At 28.0% G+C, this 25,833-nt stretch overlaps 1 protein-coding gene across 1 annotated transcript in view; it reads left to right on the top strand.

Annotated features, from left to right (window-relative positions):
- The window catches only part of LOC129969534 (protein CEPU-1-like), a 300,199-nt gene that overhangs the window by 257,928 nt on the left and 16,438 nt on the right, over nucleotides 1-25,833 (top strand). Inside the window, exon 6 of the mRNA XM_056084145.1 lies at nucleotides 1,582-1,872. Coding sequence (XP_055940120.1) covers nucleotides 1,582-1,872 — 291 coding nt within the window. The remainder of the gene's footprint in view (nucleotides 1-1,581; nucleotides 1,873-25,833) is intronic.

The raw sequence follows: 25,833 nt of genomic DNA, 5'->3' as shown, positions 1-25,833 counted from the left end.
TAAGTATAGATATTCTCTTTCAATAGCTCATTTAAAGCTTATACTTGATTTATTAAAGTCGAGCAAATTTTGTAGAATATTTTAAATTCATTGAAAATAAAAATTCTAAATAAGAAGATCAAATTTAATAAAGAAAAAAATATGAATGAAGTCATAAATTTTGTAGAATGTTTTGTAGAATTTTGAAAATAAAAATTGTAGAATGTTTTAAATTCATTGTAAATAAAAATTCTAAATAAGAAGATCAAGTTTAATAAAGAAAAAAATATGAATGAAGTCATAAATTCAAACTTCATCATACATACAATAGCATGAATAACACGCATAGCATAAAAACCTCATGTACCTCAACCTAATAGCATAAAAACGTCATGTTAGTGAAGAAAATAGTAATATTGCGCATTATTTTGATAAAAGCGAGGAAATTCTAAAAATAGGGAATGAATAAACCATATGCCTGTATTTCTCTCAATATCTTAACTAAAGGGCAGAATTCAGCGTTACTTCCACAGTAAAATGAATAAATAATTCAAATTTATAAATACAAGCTAGCAAAAATAAAATATATCATATGCTAAAAACTAGTATTAAGAATTGAATTGAGATCATATTTTGCTTATTGAAAAGAAGATGCCAGTTGTTTAAACTCATATATATATGATGCAATTAAATTTCCCTAGTTTTTTTAACAATTTTTTTTAATAAGTAGCTTATTTTTGCAGCAGTAGTAACTTAATTGTACAAAATTCAAACGGAGACAAAAATTTCATTAAAATTTTAAAAAAAATAATGTTTCAATAAAAAGTTTTTTTTTAAATAATTCTTTTAAGCATGGAAAAAGGAAACGCGTTTTTAAAATATAAAGAATGAATTTGCATTTTTTTTATGCAACTAATGTTACCCTTTCGCAATGCTTTATTCTAATCTTACCAATTTATTTCTAAAAGAATATTGTTTAATTGAAAATCCTTTTATGCTCAAAAAAAATAAAAAAGAAGAAGAAGACAGGAAAAGGTGTTCAAAGAAGTTATTAATTTAATACATATTTTCAAATTTCGAATTGATATTAACATTTTGAAACCTACTTAAAAACACATGAATTTATTGAAAGTTTTAACATATTTATATTGCTTATTTGAAAAAACAGATTTTGAATGAAATGAAATATTTGAAAATTATATAAATTTATTACGTCTTGTTCCTAGTATTAAAGATATTTTTATATAAAAATATAATGATATAAAAAGTGTAATATGTAGTTTTTTAAGAAAATTCTTCAATTTATTTTTCATTGTTTCTTTTAAGGAAATATGTTCAACTGTACTAACTCCTAATCCATTTAAATTCTTGCTATGCAGTATTCTACATGCTGACGATCTGAATTCTGACAACTTGATATTCTGAAATATCAAGTTGCAAATGTTAAAATTTTATAAAAAATTCCCATGAATATTTTTTTATAAAATATCTGTTAATTTTTAGTCATAAAAATGTTAAATAACTTTTTAAATATTTAGTCATAACTGTATTACAAGTCATTGCTCTGTATTCATGCTATCATTTGCATAATAATTTTTTCAGTTCCTCCCATGATTTGGATTCCTAGTCAACTTGTAGGTGCGCCTGTCGGCACTGATGTAACTTTGGCATGCAATTTAGAATCATTCCCGCAATCAGTTACCTACTGGAACAGGGAAAGCGGCACGATGGTGTTGACTAATGATAAGTATAACAGCGTTCTTCTCAATAAGGGCCTCTACAAAGTAACAATGCAGTTAACAGTGAGAAATTTGAAGCCAGAAGATTTCGGTGCTTACACCTGTGTGGCGAAAAATTCACTAGGAGAAACTGAAGGCACAATACGTCTGTATGGTAAGTCTAGTCTTTATTAATAATAAAGGAGAATGTGTACGTCTCTCTCTCTCTCTTTCTCTCTCTCTCTCTCTCTCTCTCTCTCTCTGTGTGTGTGTGTGTGTGTGTGTGTGTGTGTGTGTGTGTGTGTGTGTGTGTGTGTGTGTGCGTGCGTGCGTGCGCGCGGCGCATTACTTACATTTAAACAACTAGAATTTACAAATCTGATTCAAATATCTTTTGGAGAATGGAAATGTACACCTTGGAATGATATTTTATTCTAATAATTTAGAAATGAAGAATTTAGAAATTAATTAATAATTCTAATAATTTAGAAACTAAGCAAAATACTGAGTTCCTTTGGGACCTTTTTTTTTTCTTTTTCTTTTTTTTCTTTTTTTTTTTTTTTTGTAATAGAAACTGAGTTTTTCAGTGTTTTAAATATTTTTCAGTGCTAAAACGATGTTTCGGATGATTTTCAAAATTACAGATCTTAGTTGAAAAGAAATCCAAAACTTCTTCATTGCTTCCCACATATTAAATAAAATCTTCTCATATGTTGTAGAAATTGATATATTGTAGAAAAAGCAACCTAAATGTATATGTTGTATAAAAAGAAATATTTTGTTTATTAATTGGAAAGCTTACTTGAACTAAAAAAGAAATGAAATTATATCAACTCGGAATACAATGATCAATTGTATGATAGATTATATGGAAATTTTTGCTTTCAATATCCCTATGATATTATAAGACTTGTCTTCATCGAGTAGGTTCATATGTCGAAATGAAGTGAACGCATTATAATTATATTAACGTTACCACTACGTATTTCTTGGAAATAATTTGTTAATGTAATGAAATGTTATAGAAAAAAGATTTAACTGAAATCAAACGTAATTAATTTTGCAGACAAATAACTCGTTGGTAAGGGCGGCTTGTATTAAATATGGTTTTGGATTTAAATAGTTTAAACTTTTCATTTAATTAATTAGAAATTATAATTTTAGTAACAACGTTTTGACAGTGAAAATGCAATCTTTCCTTTATACACATATATCATCACCTTTGATGTCTTTAGATTCTGCCGATTCACTTAATGGTTTCTAAACAGACTGTATAATATATGACTTATTTATCTAATTAAGTAAAGTTAGGTTTGGCCAATTGTTTATCAGTAAAACTTATCGGATAATGATAAGACTTTCCTGTTAGTTTCGTTACTAATAGAATAAAGTTTACGGAAGTCTAATTACATGAAAAATGATGAGTCCTCAAAATGATTCAGCTTCTTTGACATTTGATTATTGATATTTTATCATTTGGACTCTTAATTTTATCATCAATTACAGTTTGAATGCTTATGAAAATTTGTGCAAACCGCGTCTTCATTATTATTGTTATTATTATTATTATTGTATTTACAGCTTTGTAGCTCGCAATCTTTCTTAACACATTGTAACTCATATCAATTGCTTCATTTCATGTTCGATAATGAGAAAATGAGATATTGTTATATTAATATTATTCTCCACCTTAACAATGAGATAAATAATAAAATTATTTTGTTCAATAACTTAAATTTAATAATAAAGTTGAAAGAAAAATTCCTTAAGTATATTTTTATTTTTAAGTATATTTATATAATTCTTGTTAGACCTTATTCTTTATTATCGGCAGAAAAAAAGGTATTTTTTATTTGATATCCGTAATTATACTTTTATGGATAATTTTTCATGTATAAATCTTCTCTTCTTCGTTACTGATTAAAATTTAATGTTTATTTATAAATACATAGGATGCTAAAATTTTTTTGAGCACAGAAAACGCTGCAGAACTAATTAAATTTTCTGTAGAAATTAAAATTAACTCATTAATTTTAAGTTGAAAAAAAAGAGCTTTAAGAAATTAAATAAATCCTTTCATTTCTGTGTGACTTGCAAATGTTTACGAATAAAATCTTTAGATTCATTTAAGTTTTAATGATAATAATTTCAATATCATCGTAACTGAGGTGCATCAACCTATTAATTAATAAATATGAAAAGGTTGTGCATATATAGTATATTTTTAAAGTATATGTTAAGTTTATTTTTATGCAAAAAATAATTAATTAAAATTTAAAAAAAAAACTGATTCAGCCATTATACTGCGATTAAATTTTAATTTCGTTTGAGTATTTAATTTATGGAGCTTTGTATTCAGATTGCACATCATTTTGAATTTTTTTCCCATACTTGTGAAGACTTGATTAATTTCAAGTTATAAAGAAAAGCATTTACTTAAATTTCCATAAAATGTGAAACTTTTTTTATTTTCAGTAATTTAGAAAGAAGGGTAGCACACTTTCCTTGCTTGTTCTTAAAAATCCATCTTCTTATAATAAATCGTCTCAAATTTTATTTATAACATTTGAGATTTCGGCTGCGGTAACATTAAAGACATAACTCAGAAAACTATAAGCGTTATTACACCCTCTGATCCAACTATAATAGGTGATATATTTAAACAAAATTTATCGTTAACCCTCTCATTACTAATCCGGTACTACGGCAATAAAAACTTTATGCTTATGAAATAGTTTTGGGGCGATATCTTTTTTTTTTTTTTTTTTTTAAAGGAATTCAGGATGTAAAGCGAGAGCATCGTTAGTGATAGCTTGCTTTCCATCCTGTACCATCGTTTGATAAAGACACCGACCCCCAAACGGCCTATTAGGATAGAATTTGCACGTCCGGATTTCGTCGACTTAATAGTGAGAGGGATATATTAAAACATATAATATTACCTTAATAAAAATATATATTTTAAGCTAAAACCATTCAATTTCATAGAATTATTTAGTGTGAAAATACTAATAATTCATATCATAGAGTCGGTCAAAACATTTAGGGAACTATGTTTTTCTCGGGATGAGGTCTTTCTTGCCTTATTAAAAATATTTGTAATTGATAAAAACCGTAATCTGAAGGCAAATAGCTGGAAAACAATCTAATGTGTTGATTTCTTAGAAAAGTAGTGTCTGATATTATGTGAGAAGAACCCCTCCCCTCCCGGTGCTTATACATGGTGTCCATGCTAATGATGATACAACAACTAATTTTCAATCTGACAGAAACAGGCATGGACTTCCAAAAGAGTGATTGCTTTAAATGACATAAAATTATATGTGAGCTGTTTCACTCAATAAATATACTGCTGAAAAAAGTTTTGTCTGCCTTTGAATAAATTTTAACTGTCTACTAAATTCTTATAATTCTTCAAGCCTTATTAAAATGTTTTAATATGTTATAATATTAAATATTTTTTTAAATATTCACCGATCAATATTGATACATGTATGAAGCCTTATATATCATAGTTTTAGACAACTTTAGATAATTTCGAAGTTTGTCTGAAGAAACCGGCTTCAATCCTGTGAAACAGCTGTGAATTAGTCTAAAATAATAATATTCAATATTTCATAAATACCCCATGTTTGGAAAATCAAAAGTGTTTTTTTATTAAAAGTTTATCAAATATGTCTTTATAGAATCAAATGATTATATAAAACATTTATATTTGATGTTATATCTGCATTTCACTTATTGAATGGACAATATAAAATATTATATTTTACGTTATTTAAAGCATTAAAGTATTACTTGCTCATGTCCAACGACTTAGAAATGAGTTTTTGTGTCACGATTAGAAATGCATACTTTTCTATTTGAACTGAACTGAATATTCCTATATCATTTCCTCACTACGTAACAAAGCAAACGATTTCGGAGCAGAAACATCTAGAAAAAAGACAATTGAGTTGTGGATTCCTAAAAATTTAATCATTAAAACTAAAATAAAATTTGAATTATCATACTAATTTGCTTTTTTTTTATCGTATCAGAATGAAAAAAAAATAATACTGTTCACAAACCTCTGCTTATAAGTTTATCCGAATTAATTTTTGCAATGTTAATAATATTACATTTATTATTAATTATAAGCTATATAATAATATTAATATGATAACTCACATTTTTCATGAATATTTGCTGTGAACTATTTGATAAGAAATGTTAAAATCTTTGATAGCATAATGTATCGATTCTTTTCCGTATCTTCATAATCTAAATAATAGAAAACAGCTAGATTTGGAATTATGGCATCGAAACCCAAACAATGATACCCAAGTTGAACATTTCTTTGTTCAAGTTATATATCCCTGAATTAAAGAGATTAAAATTTAATTATAAATCATAAGGACATTTTTAACGAGTTAAGTGGAAACTGGTTCAGGAGCTTCTGTCATGTGAATACAGCCAATTACACTCATACATGCCAATCCCTAAGCTATTTAACTTGCATTCCCACCTTGGAAATAAATCTGTTCCTCCTTAAATTACTATGCAGAAAATTTTATTTTCCAACATTTTCTTAATCTCCATGTGGGTGATGATTATCCACAGGTTATATTGACAATACAGATAGATATTACTCCACTAACGCTAAATTGAAAACATATTTGTCTTTTACTGAAAAGAATAATGAAATTTCCTATTTCTTTATTAGAATCAACATTTTAATATTTTGCCCTGAGATTTTAATTAAATGTATTTTATATATTTAACTATACATCTATATCATCATTGTAATTACTACATAAAATTGTAATTATATCGCTACATTTAGTCATTTCAGTTTAAATTTGTTATTTCTTGCTTTGTTATTTCTTGCTTGTTTTATTTTTCGCAAAGCTATTAATTTTCTTCTAATTTCAAACTTTCAGATTTTAGTACCTACATCCTCCATTTAAATCATAGAAAAAATTTATGCAAGGAAAATTTGGATCATATTTGGCTAACTATTTTTCAATTAGAATCTAAAATAGGTTAATTACAAATTAACTCTTTCCATTCTACTGCTCATTACTTTCTTCCCAATTTTCAGATTCATTCGAACTATTTTATAAATTAAAATAATGTGGGAGTTTTTAGAAAAATTAGGGATTTAACTTTAAAAATTAGAAATGAATCTTAGCACAGGGTTCTAACTATAGTAAATTACAATATCGATAAAATAATTTTCAAAAATTTCCTTTCATTAAGATCTCAAATAGATACAGTAGAAATATTTTTGCGAATACATGTTTGGCATAGATTTAAATACGTGACAAGATAAATTACAAATCTTAAATTAAATGCACATTCATGCAAAAGAGCTATTCCAACAACAATATGTATTCAGTATAAAATGGTTTTAATATAAGCAGCATAAATTTATTACTTTTTATGAAACATAGGCACTTTTGATAGGCATAGGTTTAAACAAGATTGAAGATTTGACTAAAAAAAGTTTTTGATGACGTATAATACTGCTCCTAATAGCTAAGTAGCTAAATATAGCTACTATGGTATTATGGTAGGAATGGTGGCCAGGAAAATTATTCATAAGTATTTCCATAGTGATTACTTTTATTCCTTTTTGAGAAATTATTAAGTTTAAATTCTAATAGTTATTATGATATAGAAATCATGAACGTCTCTAATGGATGTGACAAATTCCATATAAGAATATATTTTTCTTTATTTTTTGGATGGTGGAACTGTGACCATGTTCCACCATCAAAAAGTTAGAGTTTTATTTCTTTTCTCTCAAATTACTAATTTGAATCTGCTATAATAATTTTGAAGATAATTTAGCTGCCTTATGAATGATGGGTATATTGATTCTTAATCAGGAAAAATAAGAATATTTTCATAGGCTGTTGAAGTTGAATGCAACCTTTTATTCTATCACCTGAAAGAAATGAAATTAACTTCATCGTTCCTTCTACAAAATACTTGTCACAAGAGAATTTTTGACATTCTTTCAGCTTATAATGTAAATTCTGAAAATTAAAGCAAATAAAGAAAACATGAAAACTTAAACTTCGCAAGCTCATAATAGTATAATAAAAAAACAAAAAACAAAAAACCAAAGTATAAAATGTCTGATTTTTGTAATATTAAATAGTAGAAACTTTCATTTGCATTTACACTCCTGACGACAAAATTAAGATACAAGCTAAAATTAAAGCAAAGTGCTTAATTTTACCTATTGGTGAATTTATTTGATGGGGATGTTGGCAAGGGCAATGTACTCAATCGTTAGAACATTTTAATTTTTGATTATTAAAAATTTGAAAAAAATTGTTAATGACAGGAAATTAAATTAAAAATATAAAAATAAGTAAAAATTGTTGCTTAAGAAAAGAAATAAAATGAAATTTCGACAAATATTTATTTTCGAAAGTTGTGCTTTTATTACGCATGAACGAACAAAGTGATTTAATTTGCAAGAAAATGATTACAAAAGTAATTTACAAGAAAGAAAAAAAATACTATGGTCTTTTCATTACGGTCACTAATATAATTGTTTCACAGTCCAAAAATTATTGTTACTACATTGAATGAACAGTTCTTTTATAAAATTAGGCTCTTTAAATTTTCAGACGCGTATATAAACTATAGCAATTTTAATGAAAGAAAATAACTCAAATATTGTATATAGTTTTTGGAATTGCTTCTTATAACTGCTGTGGAAACATCTTTTAAACATTTCATATTGTGGGAAAAGGCAACGACCAGCATTAATATTTGAAATATATTTATTAAGATTAAAGTACAAAGGACAAAACATTACTACATAGAACATAAAAGATACATGAGCGTGAGCTGCACGTCTTGCAGTCTCACTGCCCAACTCTCGTCTGCCAATATTGGCGGGAAAGCATCACGTGATTAATGACGTGACGCAACATGGCCAGCATGGCGCCATACAGGATACGGGATCTGTCAGCGCTTCCCACATCGGCCATCATGACAGGATAGGCGACCTCGCCTTATGGTATACAGTACAATGAAGTAAATATATAAAACAAACAGCAAATACAGGAAAATAATTTGTAAAATTGAAATATTCACAAGATAAAACAAATAAAATAGTCATACCATCCGTGACAGCATAAGTATATAGCAATACAATAGCGTGCACTGGAAATATCGAATAACTAACTAAAAATAAAAATAATATTATTGTTGAACATATAAAAAATATAAAAACACAAAATAAACAGAGAAAAAAAAATCAAAGTCTATATCGTCCAAATATACACACACAAAAAGAAGGAAAATAGTTCTCTTTCTCTTTAAGTAGTGTTCAGTGTTTTCTTTTGAAACACAATTCAAGTGATATGTTCTATATTGCTGGACCATGGTTTCATATATTCTGCACAAGTTGAAGTTTTTGATGGTCCATCGAAGAAATCATACTTTTCAACATCGTATGTGTCGTTTGCTTTAATTTTGATCACTTTATATGGTCCGAGAAATTTTTGTTTCAATTTCAGACCAGGGCCAAATTGAGTGCGCTTGATTGCGACGAGATCATTCAATTTAAATTTTTGAGCATGTTTCCTACGCAGATTGTAGGTACGGCGATTTTCTTCTTGGATTTTGAGGATTTGTTGTTTTGCATCTTTACGGAGCTCATCACGCTGTTGGAGAAATGCAGACTGGATCTCTTCGTTGACGATTTCGAGGATTTTTATATCATGCTCAGATTTCATTTTAGTTCCAAACAGAATTTCGAATGGAGTAGAATTGATACTTCGTTGAAATGTAGAATTAATAATTTGCTGAACGGAAGCAACATGGCTATACCATTTCTCAGGGTTTTCTATGGATAGCTTGGAGAGTACAGATATGATAGTAGAATTAAGTCTTTCTACCTGACCGTTTGATCTAGGAAGTCCAGCTGTAATAGCAATGTGGGTGATATGCTGATGTTCACAATATTCTTTGAATGACGTAGATGTGAAAGCGGTACCTCTGTCCGTAATAATCCTTGAAGGATTACCGAAAACTGATCTTTGGCATTCGAGCTTATTGAGAACTTCAGCGGTGTCGGTGGACTTGGTCGGGTAAAGCCACACAAACTTCGTAAAGGAATCGATGATCGCCAGAATATGCTTATATTTCTTAGAAGTGCTGGGAAGAGGACCCAAATGATCAATATGATATGTATGAAAGGGAGTATCGTCTTTGTCAAGTGGATGCAAAGTGCCATCTAATTTGCCACGTTTTCTGTTATTTAGAATGCATGTTACACAGTTGCGTATGCATCGTTCAATTTTCTCTTTCAAGTTCGGAATAAAGAATTCTTTGTTTAACATTTCCTGCGTGCGTTTTACTGCAAAATGGCCTCGTTCATGACAGGATTTAATAATGTTGGCCTGCATATCATCTGGTACGACAAATAAATCGATTCCGTCTAAGTTCTTATATAAAATGTTGTTTTTGACTATGTAGTTCTCGTAAGGTGCATTTTGAAGTAATGCTTTTATAGCTGTAATATGCTCATCTGTCTGTTGAGCTTTGAAAATTTGAAGATTGACACAGTCTTGAATGATCATGCAGCATGGGCTTCGGCTAAGAGCGTCGACATGAGTCATCTTTGAACCGGTTCGATGCTCTATTTCGTAGTCAAAATCCTGAAGGTATAATGCCCATCGCGAAATGCGGGAATTCATTTCTTTTTTATTTAACGTTTTGACGAATGCATTACAGTCAGTGATAATTTTAAAGTGTGATCCGAGGATGTAAATTCGGAATTTTTTAAGAGCTTCTACAATGGCGAGTACCTCCAGTTCATAGCTGGTGTATTTTCTTTCGCTGTCAGACGTTTTCTTGGACATATAATACACTGGATGGAATTTGTTATCATCTTTGGATTTTTGTAGTAGGACTGCCCCCAAGCCATCAATTGGCGCGTCTGTATGAATTTCAATGGGACTGCCTTGATTAAAAATAGTTAAAACGGGTTTATCAGAAAGTAACTGTTTTAAGCGTAAAAACGCAGTTTTTTTCTGAGCTTGAAATAGAAAGGGGCTGTCCTTACGAAGAAGATCACTAAGTGGTTTTGCTACAGTAGAGTATGAGGGAATAAATTTTCTAAAGTATCCCGTAAGACCTAGAAAACGTTGTACGTCTTTTGCATTTTTTAACTCAGGATAATTAAGAACGGCTTTAGTTTTGGAGGGTGAAGGGAGCAATTTGCCGTGTTCTACTACGTGACCCAAAAATTCAATCTGACTATACAAAAATTGACATTTTTTAAAGTTTATATCTAGTCCATAATCGCGAGCTACTTTTAAAACAGTGTTAAGGCGTTCGAGAGCCTCAGATTCATTATTTGCGGGAATGACGATGTCATCCATATACGGGAGGACAGTGCCTTTTGCAATAAGATCACGAAAAACGGCATTTATGTATCGCATAAAGACAGGAGGACATGAACTTAAACCGAATGGCATATAACGGAATTGAAATTGACCTGTATTTGTGACGAAACTGGTGTAACAACGACTTTTTTCTTTTACCGGCACATGAAAAAATCCGTTACGCAAATCGAGAGTACTGAAAATTTTAGCATTTTGAAGACGATCTAAAATGTCATCAATTAATGGTAGTGGATAATGGTCTTTAACTAATTTACGATTTAATTTTCTATAATCTATACAGACTCTATGTTTTCCATCTTTCTTACGAACTACGACAACTTGACTAGCATAGGGTGAAGAACATGGTTCTATAATTCCATTTTTTAACCACTCGTCTATCTGCGCATTTACTATATCACGTTCGGCAAAGGGTAAACGTCGAGGAGAGTGGAAAATTGGCTCATCGTCAGTAAGCGTTATATCAAGTGCGATGTTCGTGGTTTTAGTTTTGTTAGGTTTATAGGCTAACAAAATCTGTTCAACCTCATTGCGAGTTTGTTTAGAAATATTCGGACCTATATCAAACGTGGGAGTTTCGGCAGAAATAGCCATTATAAAACTGTCAGTTTCAACAGGATCATCAGATTTAGAAATTTTGGAAAATACAACACCGTCAGGTTTAATTGTCAAATTTGCCTGATTTATTACGTCGCAACCTATTATTAGGTCATAAGTAGTACAATTATTAGGTACCACAGAAATAAAAACAGGAAAACTTTGTTTGTCAATAATAATTTCAGATTCAAAGGAACCAATTATTTTAGTTTGGGAAAAACCGAATCCAGTTAGTGTCATCTTGTTATTCGCCAACGGCGGCGATCCTAGTTTAATCCATGCAGAATGTTTGAGAAGTGTCGAAAAACTACCAGTATCGACTAATCCGGAAAGTGTATTATTAAGAATAACAACCTCTTTATGCATATTCGACGGAGAATGCAATAAATGTAAAGTGTTGACATTATCCCGTGGGGTAGAACTGTCATTCCGAGTAGTACGATGACAATCGAAAGATTTATGTCCGAAAAGATTACAAGAAAGACATTTAGGACCACGATTACGATTAGGGCAAGACTTTGAGATATGTCCAAAATCGTTACAGTTAAAACAACGCATGTTACTGTTAGTCGGATTACTAAAATTCGATTTTGATTCTCTTTGTTGGACAGGGATTTTATGTATTGTATCACGTCTTTGGCCGTCATTAGCATATCTAGAATACGACATCTTTGAATTATTTGCGTTCATTGCCCTTACGATAGTTTCGAAAATTCGTAATTTTTCTTTAAACTCAGAATAACATTTTGCACCGTAAAGAATAATTTTATCAGAAGGGGAACCCTGTATCCCATTTATTGTGTATTGAATAACAGAACATTCATCAATAAGGGTTTCAGACTGATTCGCAATTTCACGCATGGCAATAAAATATTGCATAAAAGTTTCATTCGAGCGCATTTTACGTCTTTCTAGTTGTTTATGTATTTCAATAGAAGTTACTTTATCGGAAAATTCATTAATTAATGCACTTTTAAAAGCTTGATAGGAATTTAGATTTCTTTGTGAGAATAAAAAAGATTTAGCAGTACCGGAAACTAACCTCTTTGCAAAGATTAATTTTTGTTGTTCGCTTAAAGAAGGAAAAAGCGAAAAATTCTCTTCAACATCATAAAAAAAACTTTTAATCGAATAGGAATCATTTCCTGTGAAGTTTCTGCTACTACCACAGAGATCGCGTAATAAAAAACAAAACTGAAGGTTTATTTCATTCATCGTTTGTTTATTCGAGGGATCATTTTCGAGTGATTCTCTTTTGGCGCCAGTAATTAATGCCTGACTGTTATTTATTAATGTTTCGTCTGAAGTTACGGGGATGGGGAAGGAAGAATTATTACCCCCATTACTTGTTGAACTTTCGGTTTCAGAAATCTGTTGAGGAGATAAAGGTTTTTCTTCTGTTTCCAATAAAAAACTAATGTCTAGCGATTTCTGAAATTCATTTAAATTTGTTAGGGCTTTAAAAATATTTTCACACAAATTATCTTTGTTACTTTCGTTTACTTCTAAATGTAATAAATCAGAAACGGAGATAAAATCAGATAAAGAAAAAATCTTCAGCAATTCTTGTTTATGTTTTTCTACATCTAAATTTTCAAATCTTTCAAAATTTCTCATTCTTTTTCGAGAAGAATGGTCAAAATTACTGTAACCTAACACAGAGTTAAGCAATTTTACGGAATTAGTTTTTGCATATTTAAGGGAGTTAGCGATTAATTCAATATCGCCTAGTTTTAAAGACATTGTAATGAATTAAAACAGAACTAATGCACATTCACTCGGGATTAAAATTTAAAGGGAGAATTAAATAAAGGGAGAATGAAAAATGTACTATAAATTACAAACTTGGGAAAAAATTGCGCCTACCTGGTTGGGAGCAGTCGAATTATTCACTCTTAAAAGTTCCTTTTTTTTTTTAAAGCAGCCAGTATATGTCAGCACAGTTGCACAAGAACACGAAGTACTTGAACCTTTAACGTTTCCACTTGAATCATATCCATCCAAAACGTGCACTAACGTCCATTAAAATATCCACGGCAAAAATCCACTCTTATCAAAATTCTTAGCATCAATTTAACGTCTTAAATTGTACTAACGTCCACAGCTTTTCAACAATTTGGCGGGATTTGCTAGGGGTATTCACGAGAAAGGCCGAGCCCCCAAAAATGTGGGAAAAGGCAACGACCAGCATTAATATTTGAAATATATTTATTAAGATTAAAGTACAAAGGACAAAACATTACTACATAGAACATAAAAGATACATGAGCGTGAGCTGCACGTCTTGCAGTCTCACTGCCCAACTCTCGTCTGCCAATAATGGCGGGAAAGCATCACGTGATTAATGACGTGACGCAACATGGCCAGCATGGCGCCATACAGGATACGGGATCTGTCAGCACTTCCCACAATATTAAATTAAAATCTTTCCTAGACACTGAAATATATATAATGACATCGTTATTTGAATTTTAATATATTCTTAGAAAGAAAATTTAACAAAAATTGATGCACTCTTGAATTTATATTTTTTCCTTATATACTTATATCTTAGGTTGAAAAATGATTTTCCGGTATAGCAAATAATACTACTACTACTAATAATAATCTGAGTTTTATTGAATAAAATTATTTTCCATGTTTAAAAGGAATAATTTTTCTTCTGCTATTTTAATGATGTTCCTTTAATTAATGAACGTATAGAATTCGTTTAAGGTTTTCTTAAAAGATTCGTTGGCATCTATAATGAACAACGATTAATGATTATCAAGATATTATTATTGATAATTATTCATCAGTTTCGTATTTCCATGAAACTGATCGTGAAGTAGAGTTTCAAATAGTGTTTCAATTGATTCTTGTGTTCCGTAAGAGGTAAGCCTAAAATATTTTTCGCTATTTAGTATTCCAATAGTTATATTACAAATTTTAAAATATTAATATTTACATAAACATAAAGATGCGTTTATTTTATTATTCATATTGAATTCACTTATATATAAAGATATAGAAATTTGCCTTTTATTTTTAGATTATGTGTAATTTATTTATTGTTCAAGATGACAATTTAATTAAAAAACTGCTCATAGTATTTCATGGATGCATGAAATTCAAAATGCAATCTTTACACAAAAGATTAGGATGAATATCAAAATCTGTGCAAAATTTAATAAGTGAAATTTTGTTCAAAAATTTCTTGTTGGATAAATAAAAAACTATCTGATTTAAGTATTTATGTATGTGAGATTAAGTCATGTCAACTAAAATTTTAAATTGTTAATTCCTCTGTAGGTTTAAATTATCTCATGCTGTCTTCTAAATATGATCAATTGCAGAAGATGCAAGATGATCCATTTCTGCAGTCGCGCATACAGTGTTATATAAATTATAAATGTACAAGTTAATTCTTCCAGATAAAAATTACATTTTGAAACAAGTAATTTTTTGCTCAGTAAATTGCTGTTCTTTGAATTTTATTGATTATATTTCACTTTGATGATGTTTTTTTTTAATTCAAGAGTAATGAGTAATTTTAGCTAAAAAGCTGTAAAATAATGAATTATTATAAAAAGTGATTTTACTTTATTCATAGTTCTTCACATGCATCAAATTGCCCCAAACTTCACAATTCGCAAATCTGAAATGAAAACCACTAAATTATAGATGGGAAGTCACTTTCCAATTTGTCGAAAAAAATTTTAGATCCAATATACAAAATATAAATATGCAAAATACATAATGATACCATAAATAATTAGTTTTATAAGTTGATGTAATTTATATTTACAATTAATTTTTCTTTATAGAGCCTAGAATTTTATTTCAATATTTCCAAGATAAGCTAAATATTTCCTATCCTGGCGAAGAGAGTAGGAATTTGCAAAATTTAGGAATACATATTTTTTATGAATATTAAATATTTAATTTATATTTTTAAAATGAAGTGCAGTTTAATTTTAAATTCTTTCTATATTTGTTGAATAATGATGAATACAAATTGCTCCGAAAAGTTGCATGATGCAAAAAAACGTTAACCTACTTAATGATACAATTAAATATTGTCTATACCATACCAATTCCCATATCTACAAAGAAAGTTTTGAAAAAAAAAAGGATTATTCATTTAGATGCATATTGCCATTTAAATCAGTAACGTATGCACTTTTTCTAAGTTGTATGTGTTATATACGTGCTTTTTTGAAGCTTTATGATTTTCAAACTTTTGATTATTTTCTAGTATTCTTTTAAATAAAAATTCATTTCAAAAAAGTTTTCTTTTTTATATATAAAATTGATTTTTTTACACAAAAATGCTATAAAGCACAAGGAAAGCTTTATTATTGGTAAATTTTTTCTCTAATTTTATTCATTCATTAGCAAATTTTACTAATGAAAACATTTGTCAGAACAGATTTCTTAATACAACGATTTCCTTGAATAATAGAAATAACGGTAAAACTTGGTAAATATGAGTAGAATTTTGTCTTGTTTTCGAAACCCTCACGTTTTTATATAAATATAATGAAAAGAATCCTTCCTATTGAGGTACGTTGTTGATATTTCCTGCCAGTATCTCATCATAACAAATTTGGAAACTTTCCTACTTTGATAACATAGAGACTGCAGTCCATAACATGATTATGTAGCTTAAAGGGTTACTGACAATGAATGTAGAATTCCATTGCGTCTAATTTTATAAGTTATGAATCTTTTCAACATGAATACGTTAATTTTGATAAATGTTACTTGGAAATTTCAAATTCTTCCTTTTTTTATACTATGAAAAATTATATAACGTCACAGTTTGCAGTGAAACATAGCTATTTAACAGAAAAGGTCCATTCAAAGTTATCACGAGTAAACATCTATTCAATAATGCAGTCTTGTAGTACGATGCATAAATTACCATTGCATACCAATATCTATGCATTAGTCTAGCTCTGAAACTTTTGAATCAAAACTCATTTGCTGTTACATGCTATATGTATTAAACAATAAAATGTGAGATTTATTTAAGTGATCATTCGTCAGTTGTTATGCTCAGAAAATTTGTGCATCATTTTTATGAGCAATTAACCATTAGATATTCAAAATTCAGAGATTTGCTTTAGTAAAATTCTCAAAATGTAATGCACAATAAACAAGTTCAAGCTTTGAAATAGAGATTGTGAATGTAAAGATACGAATGAGTAAATGGACTAGCGCATAGATTATGAATCGAATGTTTCAATTTCCTGGTATCGTTTATTCTTTCGCCTATCAAATTTTAAGAGATTCGATTTTAACATAGAAAGAATTTCAATAGAAATTGAGGAAAATATAATCACAAAATTTTAAATTAGGGAATGAAATAGAATGGGACATGGCAGTATCAATTTTCTGAAGTTTGGTAAAATAAATATAAGGCTCTGAGATCAGTTGACAGAAAGCGTATGAAAAAAAGCCCGATAATTATGCTCACCATAAAAAAATTATATTTACCTATTGCATAGATGACACTTAACATGATAACAACATTTTTTTAACTCTCTCATCATGTAATTTTCGAAGGTCACTACATGCAGACATCTATATCAGTAGGTAAGAAAATTGAGATATAACTTATTTCTGCATTCAAAAACGTAAATTTAGCCAATGTTGACATTCAAAAACTTATTTGCAAACTTCTTTTATCTTTTGATATGACATTATTTAAAACAAAAATGAATATTAACGGGTTTGTTTGGATTTTTATCTTTCTATTGTAAATGCGGTACTATATAATTGATTTTATTCTTCAGGCCTTGTCAAATATTTATAGTTTAAAATTAATTATTTTATCGTTTTTTTGTATCAAAATGTGTTTTCTCTTTCTTCCTAGTTCAAAAAATTTATTCATTAATGTAAATTTATATATTTAAAAAATTTTAAAATCTCCTATATTTGAAATGTGATATCCAGAATTCCTACACTAATATTACATTCTTTTAAAGGAAATAAAAAAAAAATGCGAAATTGAAACCATTTTCATAATTTATGCTTTCGCAATAACAGAGTAAAATGCTATTAGCCGCAGATTTGGAAGAAGTGATTCTATGTAATTTCAAAATAAATGCAATAAATAAAAATATTACTTTCGGAAAAGTTTCATTTAAAATATTGCAAATGACAATATTTCCAACTTTTCTTTAGTGTTATGTTTAAAAAGCATGTAAAGAAAAATACATATCAGTTTAGACTTTTATTTATAGATTTGCTTTCTAATTTTTAGGATTGAATTTATAAATAATTTATTCATTTAAGCTCTACTTTGCATGACCCAATGGGTCAAATAATTTTTTTTCTAGTATTTATTTTGCATACGATAATATTTTGTAAATATAAATAAATCCTAGAGATTTAATTTCAAAAATATTAATTTGTCCTTAAAAGTTAAAAGCATTAAGGAAAAAAATCAGTAGAAAAAGTATTTACAAAAGTATATATATATATATAACAGTAAATCGGAAGAAAAATAGGCGGTGACTTAAACAAGAACCTAAGTAAAGTTTCTTATTTACCTTAAAGTCAAAATTAAACTTGAGTTTAAGGACATCCTTACATCAACTACCTTTTAAAGCAAAAGGAGAAGGAACTATGGGAAATAATAGATGTTGCAGCTTCACTATTCGCTTTAAGAAAATTGTTTCTTCGACAATCAACTTCCCAGATCTCCGCTCGGAGCCGAAGATTCGGTCTAAACAAACTTTCTTCTTGAAAGGTGGATTAGATCTTCAAAGTTGATGTGTGCTCATGGATGGCATTAATAGGTAGAGGGGATGATTCTTACATGAGATACTCACTATAATTGGGTTTTGTAGTTTGCTGTAGAAGACTTAATACTCGTACGTGATTAGAATTTAGCCTGAGAAAGAAAGGCGATTTTAATCTCTAACATGATCTCTCTTTGCATCAGAGCTACGCTGCTTGCATTAGCTAAGATGCTATATATTCCCTTTAGAGAAATGGGATGTACCTGCGCTTTTTTAATTAATGCTCTAGAATTAGTGCTTTTGTGACAAGGCCGGCAAACAGCTTGTTTGAGAAAGTGCACATAAAGAAGATTTCGTATTTGTTTGGATTTCCGGAGGAACTTTGTTTTAGAGTGAGGCAGTAAAACTGTTTCGGGACAATTGGATATTAAATCAGACAGGTTTAAAGAAAGCATTTTTATATCGAAATTTTTCCTATGCGCATTGAAAATAGTATTAATTTTAAAATATATTTATATAAAATTATATATTAAAATGTTGTATCATAAGTTTAGTTTAGATATAACGTCTCATTTTAAAACAACTGGAATGCTATAAGGTTTGGTCTTCGACGTTTTGAACCATAATAATGTGGCGTGGATCACATTAGTGCGCCTCTTCAAACTTCCAAAATTTTAGGCCTTACCAGCGATAAAGGGTTCGAATTTATGTTTCGGACTCACCAAATTAGCATGGTTAGAAATGAACATACATATGTAAATCTAATTACTTCTTTCTCTTATTTTTGTGAGAAGATTTGAAAACTTTATTAGAAAAATTCTCATATATATATATATATATATATATATATATATATATATATATATATATATATATATATATATATATATATAACCAATCTAAAGTAAGAAAAAGTTTGAAAACGAAACTAAAATGAAAACATAACAAAACAGTTTCGAAATCGCAACTAAAATTTATTACCTATTTAAACTAAAACCAAAAAAGAACTTCATAGTATTTTGTTTTTCCTATTAACTTGATTCTAATACTTTTGTATATATATATATATATATATATATATATAGAGAGAGAGAGAGAGAGAGAGAATTAAACGATAGAGATAAAGGTATATGAATGGAATGTATTATTTTAATTATTTAATTCTGCTGAAAAAATTATTTTGATATAAAGAATCTGTATTATTTCAATATTTTATTTCGTTGCTGACAATTTAAAATTTGAGTTAGGAAATGTTTACTTATTTATTGTGCGTTTTCTATAGCATAATTTTCAAATTCTTCAAATATTTTTGATTCAAAGTAAGCAAAAAATATGATTTAATTGCCCAACTAATATTTTTGAGTGTATTTCTTTTAATTAAGGTTATGTAACATTTTCTTGTTTGATTTCTTAATTCAGAGTAATGGATAATTTTTTATATAGAATTATTATTTTTTTTTTCTTTCCAAAAGATTATCCTCAGCGTATGAAAGCTAAAAAGTTATTTATGCTAAAAAATAATATTTATTAAACTATGAAGAATTTTGTGTCACTTTCAAAAATATCTTTTGAAGTTGTTAAAATATTTTAAGAAATTTTCAAATGACGTTAAAAAATTGCTTAGTAAAATTATTAATAAAAATTGCTAAAATAAATATTTAAAATAGCTGAAATAAAAATGCATAACTTAGCTACCACTTCAATACAAATGAGATTATAAATATTTAATTTATTCTTCTGAAGCGAATATTTAAATCTAGAAAAGTAAAAATCGATACTGTAATAGTTCCTTCATATAAAAAAAGTGAATGTATTAGCGTGTGATAATTCAGAACATAACATTAATTATTACTTATATTAATACTTACATTAACTAAACATTAATTATTAATTTAATTAAATTAAAATTAATTATTACTTACATTAACTAATGATAAGTCATCAAATTATGCATTGCCTCATATACATACTTTATCAACTAACTTTTTCAAAAATATAAAATAATTTTTTTTTAAATATATTTATTTTTATGAACCAAATATTTAAATTTAGAAAAATGGCAATCAGTACTGTAATATTTCTTTATATAAAAAAATAAATATATTAACATGTGGTAATACAGAGCATAGCTTTAATTATTAATTACATTAACTAAACATTAATTATTACTTACATTCACCAAAGATAAATAATCAAATGATGCATTGTCTCATTTACATATTTTGCCAACTAACATTTTAAAAAATGAATATAAAAGTATTGAATTATTTGACTACTTTTTAAGTATTTAAAAAAATGAGCGTTGTCAGCAGTTTTATGTTTCTTTTAATTAATTTATATTTTTTATTTGAAATCACATTGAAATTTGGAATTTCAGATTGGTACTACTGTAACACGGTGAACAAACGCTGACGATATAAACGGGATCGAACCATCCTTCTTCAATTCAAACAATACATTTAAATATACGAGAAAGGGTATAAAATGAGCAAGAAATGCTCTTGAGTGTTTAACGATTTCGAATAGATTTTTCAGTCGAAGAGAATTTTCTAGATTGCGTTTTATACCCAAACTTGGTTTCCTTTTTTTGTTCCACGTGTCGTGTCATTCGAAAAAAATGGCTTCCTGTATCCAACGTATAACTTTGTCATTTTGCGGACACTGAAAAATTGTTCTATCCACTCAGTAAACAGGATCTCTTAAGTTGGCAAGGGAGCCATTTACTGCGACACACAAACGGAATACGAATGAAATCCGTCTTACTTCGTCTTCATTTTGTTTGTTTGTTCGTCTACTTCCTTTTGTAGATACGGATAGATATTGGCTTCGGTCCAGAATTTAGAATTTAACTTTCTTCTCATCCGAACCGTTTATAGATTGTAGAATTACCTATTTTCGAGAAGTAACGTGCTCCGAAACTCATATCTTCTTGTTCTTCGGCATTGCAATAAATGACCGTCTTCATAGTTAATGAATGAACTTTTATGGAGATCTTTCAGTTTAAAATAAAATTTACTGAGTATAAATTTCCATTCGAATTATAGAATGTGATTACTTTGATAGGTAAAAGACGTTTATTTTTAGTTAAAAGTATATTAAGTTTTAACTTGAGGTACAGAAAATTTCTTTATTTTTATTAAGATTTCTAACGTAAATATTTATCTTTTCTTTGCAAACATTTTTAAATAAATGATTTTCAGAAGTTCAGATTTAATTAAGAGTATTTTTGATATAAGTAAATAGTTTTCGTATAGTATTTTTGATATAAGTAAGCAATTTTCGTATAGTATTTTTGATATAAGTAATCGATTATCGTATAACATTTTTGATATAGATAAATATTTTTTTTATAGTACTTTAGATATAAGTAAATAATTTCCGTTTAATATTTTTCATATAATATTTTTGATATGAGTAAACAATTTTTGTATAGTGCTTTTGAAATAAGTAAATAATTTTCGTTTAATATTTTTCATATAATATTTTTGATATAAGTAAACAATTTTCGTATAGTACTTTTGATATAAGTAAATATTTTTTATATAACCTTTTTGATATAAGTAAGCAATTTTCGTATAGTATTTTTGATATAAGAAAATATTTTTTTTCGTATATTTAACTCGGAAATTGAATTAATATTTTATTCAAATAATATTGTCTGAATGAGAATAGACGAGAAGAATGCAAAAGATTTTAAACTTTAAGAATTCCTCTCAGATTTGCGTGTACATTAAAGCAGAAGTTATGATTTGAATATTTGGTATATGACGCTGACCAAAGCATATATTTTTGACTTCGGCTAGCATTACGGATTTCTGTGCTTATTACTATTATAGTCAGAAACATGAGATTTTCTAAATTTAGTTTGACCTGAAAAATACAATCTTTTAGTCTTTAATTCCCTGTCCAATTACATAATTTATATTTAATTCTAATGATATTATCAGAATGAAAAGATACGAAAAGAATACAAGAAATTGTTGATGTTAAAAATCCCTCTCTGGTTTGAAGTACACTAAAATATAAATTGTAATTTGAGAGTCCAGTAAATTACGTTGCCAAAAGGGTATGTATATTTGCCTTTTGCCAGTATTACAGATTCCGTTTGTTATTTCTATTATAGTTAGAAATGTGGGAATTTCTAAATTGAGATTCATTCGAATAATGCAATCACTCTTTCTTTGATTTACAGTTCAACTACATAATTTATATGCATCGCATTAAATAACAGATTAATTTTCAAGTCAAGGTTTATAAAAAAAATAACTAGCCGGAACTAAATAATATTTGAAGCAGCTGTGCAGCAGAAATTCAATTTCATATAAAATGAAACAATTTCGTATAAAAGTTCTTTCATTTCAGTGAATAAATCTTTCAACTTGCTAAAATTTGCACATGTTTATTTTATTCCTAATTTAGTGTGAATATATTTGATGAAAGTTATTAATAGAAAAATCAAATCACTTAGGAGAAAATGATAATTAACAATTGTGCATATTTAATCAAGCGTAGACTTTGAAGTAATCTCACTGGGCATCTTACATTATTGAATTCTCTTTAAATGAAATATATATTCATCACAGAATTAAATAAATTATTCCGTTTTAACAGTTGAATTCGGGGAATTGCTAATAGATGCTGTGAAATAAAATACAATGAATAAATACTTTTCCGACTTTCTTTAAAGAGAAAAATAAAATCCATTGTCTATTTATAGGGATATGTTTTTTCTTAAAGTGAATTTGAAGAATAAATCTATTAATCTAACTTTAAAGCCATGCATTGTGGTATTGGTTTGCTTCTTACTTTAAATCTTGTCTTTTATGTACTCCTTAGTTAGTATGTAAATAATTATGCAAAGTGTTGAAGAAAAAAATGTAATGAGAAAATGTTATTTGTAATTTTTCAATGAATACAACATTGTATGAAATTTTAAGAATATAATTCATTAATAAATATCAATAAAAGGGACAGAGCTGCTGAGTTAATTTTAGCGATACAGAATTAGGAATTAATATGTGCATACATCATTTGTGTCATTCTGAGCATCGACAATCGATACGGCAGAGAAAAATAAAATCTATGAAATCAGATTGAGATATAAACTGCTTTCCAATCAGATGAGTTTCTTCCTGAATCTGTGCAAATTCTGGTGATTCTATAGAAACAGAAAGAAAAATTAGATCTAAAAAAAGACTAGCTACAGGTGATATATTATTGAAGGATATCACAAGAGATTGAAATTACATTTCGATTCATTGATTTAAAGTCAGGGATATTCGAACAGTAAAAAATTATATTTTCATATTAAATTCCACCTCAAACTACGGTCAAAGGAATTGCATTGTAATTTTTAAGTTCTGGAGCACTCGAGGAAAAAAAATCACCAAAATTAGAATTAAAAAAAAAGGTTCTCATATACGAATTAAAATGCCTTCTTAGGACCACCAAAGAGCTCATTGGTTGAAAGGAAGACCGCTTTCTTGATACTGCGGAAAAGGTTTTCAATTTGATCTAGACATTCCCTTATATTTCCTGTCTCCTTCAACAACGATTATAAATTATAAAGCAATCAATTCATGAGACTTTATCATCATATAAAAAATATGACTGCATTTGTTTTCTAAATATGTAAATAAGTGCTATATAAAATAAAAAGGATATGATAATAAAAATTATACTATTCTTTACACAACACTCGTGTGTCAATCACTTAAATTCCTTTATTACACCATGCTTCAAGTTATATTACGCGCAAACTACTTTATTTTTAAAACTGTATTTTTATTCAACATATGTTTGCCATAATAGAAAGGAAAAAAAGTGATGTAGAAAGAAAAGACTTTTTAAATTTCAACTTAAATTTTAGAAAAATATGTTAGTAAACAAGGTGGCTTAACATTAGATACGTCATAAATCCAAAATGTTATTGAAATTAGTGAAGCCAAATATGAGGTACGGGAGAAAATATGATGATATGTCGCGATCCATTTACACTTGATAGGCTTAAAAAAAATTAAAATAGAAAAAAAAAATATTTCTTGCATTATACTATGCCACTTCTTTGCTAATTAAAAGTTCACACACACATACACACCTGTGATCAATATTATAAATAATTGTCCATTCTAATTTTTTGAAAAAAAAATCATTATTTAAAATTCAAGTGTTTGTGAGAGTAATATTTAAGGATGTGATTACGGTAAATGCAAATTCATTTCATACAATTAAGTATTTAAATTTTGTATTTTTTATAATTTTATTCACCTTTTATTTATTATTTTTTCTTTCTTTTTCTTTCTTTTTCTCTTTTTTAAAAGTATTACGAAAAAAGAAAATTATTTCTCTTATGGCTAACACAGGAAGAAACAAAAGCGGGAAATCAATTTTAAGTGTTTCGTTATGTACTCTTTTTTTTGATTATGATTCCCAGTTTGCTTTAATTACAATTATCTATTCTGTTATATAATTTTTATATAATAATATAATTATATATATACATAATATAATTTTTATTTAATAGTTTTATGTAATGTATTCTCTGCGCAAATGAATTACACTGTTAGCTCATTCTTCGCACTGGTAGAAAGGAAACTGCCTACCTTTCGCTTATTCCCTCTTTTTTTCGAAGTATTAACTTTTTATAATATGCTATATATATATATATATATATAGAGAGAGAGAGAGAGAGAGAGAGAAAGAGAGAGACTTGCTAATTTATATTGATAATTATTAATGTTTTTTTTCAAAAAACTGGATTTTAAATCTGTATTTAATTTTAATATAAATTACTAGCAATTATAAATATATAGAACAAACAATTATAAATATATGGAATCTTCGGAATTTCTAATTAAAATAGTAAATAATAAAACTAGTGCAAATATATATGAATGCGCAACAAATTACATATAATATATTATAGAAAAAGGGACATTATTTGGATTATTAAAACGCATGCTTAAATTCTTAAAAATAATATATGTAACAATATTACTGGAAATAAATTCTTAATTATTGATACGACATCAAAATATAGTAATCTATATACTTATAATAAAGCTCAATGTGTGTGTATGTGTGTGTGTGTGTGTGTATGTGTGTGTTGGCGCTCTACAGGTCAGGTCATTTGACATACAACTATCAAATTTGGTACATGTATACCTTAGAGGTCGGGAATGTGCACCTGGGGTCCCTTTTTTTGAAATTTTAATTAGAATTTTAATTATTAGTTAAAAACTAACTTTCCCGCCAAAAAAATCTTCCATTTTCCCCACCGCCAACTTTTCCGCCAAAAAAATTTTCCATTTTCCCCACCGCCAACTTTCAGTTATTTTTTTCACCTAACAGAATTGAGGCTAGGGTTAACATTTTTCGGCGGATTATTTCAAACGA

Source organism: Argiope bruennichi, chromosome 5 (assembly GCF_947563725.1).
Source record: "Argiope bruennichi chromosome 5, qqArgBrue1.1, whole genome shotgun sequence".
Classification (NCBI taxonomy): domain Eukaryota; kingdom Metazoa; phylum Arthropoda; class Arachnida; order Araneae; family Araneidae; genus Argiope; species Argiope bruennichi.
This window is presented reverse-complemented; position numbering and strand designations above follow the sequence as displayed.